General features: G+C 39.3%; 1 protein-coding gene across 1 annotated transcript; it reads right to left on the bottom strand.

The window, feature by feature from the left end:
• On the bottom strand, positions 3,160-3,809 carry LOC105172270 (17.3 kDa class I heat shock protein-like). Its single transcript, XM_011093647.2, has one exon. The coding sequence runs from the start codon at positions 3,710-3,712 to the stop codon at positions 3,251-3,253; it is 462 nt and encodes a 153-aa protein (XP_011091949.1). The 5' UTR covers positions 3,713-3,809; the 3' UTR covers positions 3,160-3,250.

Here is a 4,914-nt window from a genome sequence, read left to right as displayed (position 1 = left end):
CAACAATTTCGAACGGTGGGGCTTAGATTTCGAAGAGCCAGAGGGTTCTACTGGCTCTTTCTCCTTTGCCTCATCCCCGTGCACGTGCTTGTGTGAAGCCCGTTTTCATTTTTTAGATCTGTCCCCGCTGTCGGGATAGCATCTCTCCGGCTCGACCTCCTGATCGCCACTCAGGTCATCTAAGTTCAACTCCAAATCCGAGGAGTTATAGCCGTGTAGAGGGGCAGAAGGAGTTTCTTCGCTGTCGACCTGAATGGGATGATGGTCAGCGGGGCTCGCAGGCGCAGGGGCCCGCGAAGGGGAAGGAACAAGCAAGCTCGAAGGGGGATCAAGTGCTGAAAAAAAGAGAGTGACTTTCTGGTAGAAAGGTAGATTTCAGACCAATCAGCAGGAGGAGCGATCTGCTTCCCCTTCCTCAATTTGTTCACGACCACCTTCAGCCGCATGGTATTGCGAGAACTCATGATCAAACGATCTGCAAAATAGAGGGGGGTGAGCGAACTCGAACAAGAACAACAAGGAGCATATGTTACAAGAAAAAGTAGATCACCTAAATACTCTTCAATGTGGAGGGGCGCTGGAGATAGCCCAGACAATCGCAAAACCTTCTCAGAGAAATGCTTCTTGGGGTCGTACTTATACACTGTTAAACTGTTTATTTGATCGCCCTCCAGCCCCCCTTCACTTGTCTTGGGAACAGGTTTATACTCACTCCATTCCATTTTAAAGAGCCAGATACCCCTGCGATGTTGAACAAAAATATAACGATCTAATCAGGCCCCTACGTTCGACTTTAAAGTGCTCAGATATCTACAATCGGGCTTGGCAAAAAGGTAAAAGAAACCTCTATCACCAGATTGTTTGGAGGTGGTGAAAGAGCATAAATTCCAAAAGTTGTCAAAACTGGGTTCTATGTCTAAATATTGCATTATTACAATGAAAAGAACAACTTTGAGTTATGGAGTTGGGAGAAATCTGCATAGGGCATGTCTCCAATTTATTCAAAATTGCGGCTAGAGGAGGAGCTAAAGGGAACCTCAGCCCAGCATCAAAATGCTTGATAGAAAAGGCACAAAAACCAGAAGGAGGACGATGCATGCGATCGAAAGCCCTAGGAATGATAATCTCGTACTCGGGGGGTATGAAATACTTTTCCCTAATCTTGCGAATGGGGGTCCTAACACTGCTGACTACCCCCTCCCATGGATTCCTAGCGAGCCTATCTTGGAATTTCTCAAGGGTAGAAGGCCCAGCTTGTTTATCAGAAGGGTTTTTGGACGTTTGGAATTTTTTGTTTCTCTTAGGGGAAGTAGAGAAAAAGAACCGTGTACAGACCCAGAAGAGGTTGCAGACGACCCTGAGCCAGAACTCGAACCGAAATTCGAAGAAGAGCTAGAAGACATCGTACCTTAAGAACAAGATGGCTCTGGAAGCTGCAGGTCGAACGCGAACTTGGAATTATAAGATCTGGTCGCTAAAAGCTTATATGTGGGGTAGAGAAGAGCATTTGAACGAGGGAGTTATTTATAGACTCATCTCTCTGGAGAAACACGTCGCAGACCAGGCCACAGGATGATGCCACGTGTCAACCAGGGATGCGGGATCGATGGATGCGACCGTTCGACTTCTTCAAAAGATATTGCACTTTGAATAAGTGAGGGAGTAATGATAGGTATCCACTACAATCTACTTGAAATGGCATAAATAACCTTCATTAAGGGTATTAAGGTCCTTTCGCCAGAGGATCCGCGCCTCTTCTAACGGGCGGGTCGCAGAGGACCCGATCCGGTTCGAACAACAGCCTTGAAGACCCAAACAATTACAGCCGTCCGATCTGGACGCGAGCCAGTAGGATAAGGCCACGTGGCCCAGTCAACAGTATCCAGCTGTGCTCTACAAATAGACCCAAAACGCCGTAATTGAGGTAACTGTTCTGCATTTATTGTGACCAAACTTTGAGATCGCACACTTTTCTCTCGATCAACCTAACTTGAGCGTCGGAGGGTCATTGTAGGGGACGTGCCCGACGAGCTCACTGTTCTTGTCTTATTCTCAGGGAACCCAAAATTTGATCTCGGAGGAGTTAGCCATCTTTGACGAGTTCGTGTCTCGGTATCGCTGAATTCGAGCCGGATCAGTAGTAAAGAAAAATTTCGCCCAAATTTAATACGGTCGAATCAAATTTAAAACAAAGTGATACACTTACTCTATGATTAATCATTCTTTTGAACTGAACACCAATTACATAACAAGTGTATTGCACTTGCTATGTAATTGGTTTAAGTTTAACCGAACCAAGTCAAAACAAAAATTACCCTTATAGCAATACATTTTTTTACAACATAATCTTTTAATTTTATGCTTTGTTATCATGTATTCATGATGTCTCGTCATATTAGTTCTATACACAATGTTTTTGGTATGTCCTTTTATTTATTTTTGAAATTATTTACATTTTTTTTCCCTTCTTTCAACCTTTAACTCTCTCTTTCTTTCCCTCTTTTTTTCCATTATTCTTTTATTGACTTTCCATAATTTTTATGATATTATTACTTTTTATTTACTTAACTAATATACATATTCTAAAATTAATAATAACTATATATTATTTAAAATTTAAATTAATTGCATCCACCACTACCAGATGTGCCAAATTAGTAATTGATAATTATTGTCTGGCATAATTCATCAGTCCACCGCTGCTACCAAACATTCTTCCTAAATTCTCCAAAGCACATAATTGAGGGTTAATTATCGAATTATATCTATTTTTATATTTTAGCATTTAAATCTTTTTTATGTGTCAACTTATTATTTTAATCTTGCAAAATTTATACTTTGTCATATAATTATCATTTTTTTGTTGATCTTTTTGCCGAAAAATCATTACATGCTGTGCATATGTGATAAAAATTACATTATATAACCTTTAAATATCACATGTACACTGTATTGATGTTTTTAGACAAAAAACTTGGTAAAAAAAATAATTATAAATGACAAATTACAAAATTTCATAAAACTGAAATAATAAATCAATACACAAAAAATTTAAATATAAAAAATGTAAAAATAATTATAATTTAAATAACAAAATGTAATTAGCCATATAATTAATAGCACACAACGGGTTGAAGCATAGGCTTTTTATAACACTTATTACGAACTCAACATATCATTCAAACTGAAATACACATTTCCTCAGCTCATTACATGCAGATAGGACACGACACTGATAATGATAATTTGGTCAACCAGAGATGTCAATGGCCTTCACCTCTGGCTTCTTCACCTCCTCCTTGGGCACCGAGACTGTCAGCACCCCATTCTCCATTGCCGCCTTCACCTGATCCAATTTGGCATTTTCCGGCAGCCTAAAGAGGCGCTTGCACTTGCCGCTGCTCCTCTCCACACGGTGCCATTTGTCGTTCTTCTCCTCGTGCTCTTTGCTTCTCTCCCCGCTTATCTGCAGAATTGTGCCATCCTCAACCTCCACCTTAACTTCTTCTTTCTTCAACCCAGGAACATCCACCTTGAATACATGGGCTTCCGGCGTCTCTTTCCAGTCGATGCGGGGGTTGGCGATGGCTGTGGTTTCTCGGGCGGAGGAGGTGGAGAAGGGGAAGCCCTCAAAGGGATCCCAGATATCCAACGACATTGGATCGAAGACGTTGCTCCGGCGGTTGCCAAAGAAGCTTGGAATCAGAGACATTTTGGCTTACTGAAAATAGAAATGGATGGTTTTGAAAATTTGGTTGATAGCTTTCTGTAGGTAAGACCACTCTGATGCTTCCTGCCTGCAGAATGTGGACTATTTATAGTCGTGCGCAGACGATTCTCGCGCTTTCAGTTAAGTTCTAAGATATTCACGCTTTCAGCACTTCTACTTTACACCAGCTTCCAGAGAAATATTGTTCGTTCCAGAAGCCTCTATATCCTTCTTTATGGATTTTATTTTTGTTTTTTAATTTTTTGAGACGGAATATGAGACAGTAGCATTTTAGGAAAGGATAATTATAGTTTATAAATTAATAATATCTGAACTACGTAATTTTATTAATTTAAAAAAGTATCAATTAAATCGATAAATTATAATTTATTAATTTGAAGATATTTTTTTGGATTTAAAACTTTTTTTCTTTTTTTTGGTTTTCTTTTTAGAGAACAGTAACTTTCATAGATAACCAAAAACGCAAAAATAGAATTCAAATGTGCACTGGTAGCAGATAAACAAATAATAAAAGGTCATTATACATAGTACTTAGTACTAGTTAAAATTTAATGCAGGTTCAGGTATAGTAAGGAAATCAACCACTATATAAGCAATATTATGTTAGGATAGATGATTAAAAAGCCAATTAGATTGGTTTGAGTGTATTCTATTCTAATAATTAATTGATATTATGTAATATTATTTAAGTGAATAAAATGAGTATTTGCATATTGGTATTTACAATTAGATTGGTTTTATTCTGTCCGTTTTTGTTCGAGCCGTGATCAAGTTGCTGACTTGTTTACTAAATCTCTTCCGAAGCTCTCCTTTTCTGGTCTTCTAGGCAAGTAGGGCTTGTTTGTTGTCGCCCCAAGTCCCACTTGTGGGGGAGGGGGGGTGTTGGGAGTTCTCGGATAGAAGATGTCAACATTGCATCCAAGCTGGCATTGGTTGATCACAGACAAAACAGAGGGACAAAACAGAGAAGCAGAGCTCCCTTACGAAAATGCGCATTTGTGGAATGGAAACACGATTTCTCTTGCCTTATTAGTTTTACATTTTTATTAGATAGTTGGTTAATTGGTCTTGGGTTTGTTATTTTGTTATCAGTCATCTCTTTCCCCAGTATTTAACAGAGAACACTGTACAGCAATTGTGATATGAAAAATTGGCCAAAGTTATGCCTCTACAATGGCAGCTAA

Source organism: Sesamum indicum, linkage group LG10, assembly GCF_000512975.1.
Source record: "Sesamum indicum cultivar Zhongzhi No. 13 linkage group LG10, S_indicum_v1.0, whole genome shotgun sequence".
Taxonomy (NCBI): Eukaryota; Viridiplantae; Streptophyta; class Magnoliopsida; order Lamiales; family Pedaliaceae; genus Sesamum; species Sesamum indicum.
The sequence above is the reverse complement of the archived record's forward strand: the minus strand, read 5'-3'. Positions and strand labels throughout refer to the sequence as shown.

What these genes read in the sequence shown, in the direction of transcription:
- LOC105172270 (XM_011093647.2), bottom strand. Translation starts at nt 3,712, where the DNA reads ATGTCTCTGATTCCAAGCTTCTTTGGCAACCGCCGGAGCAACGTCTTC.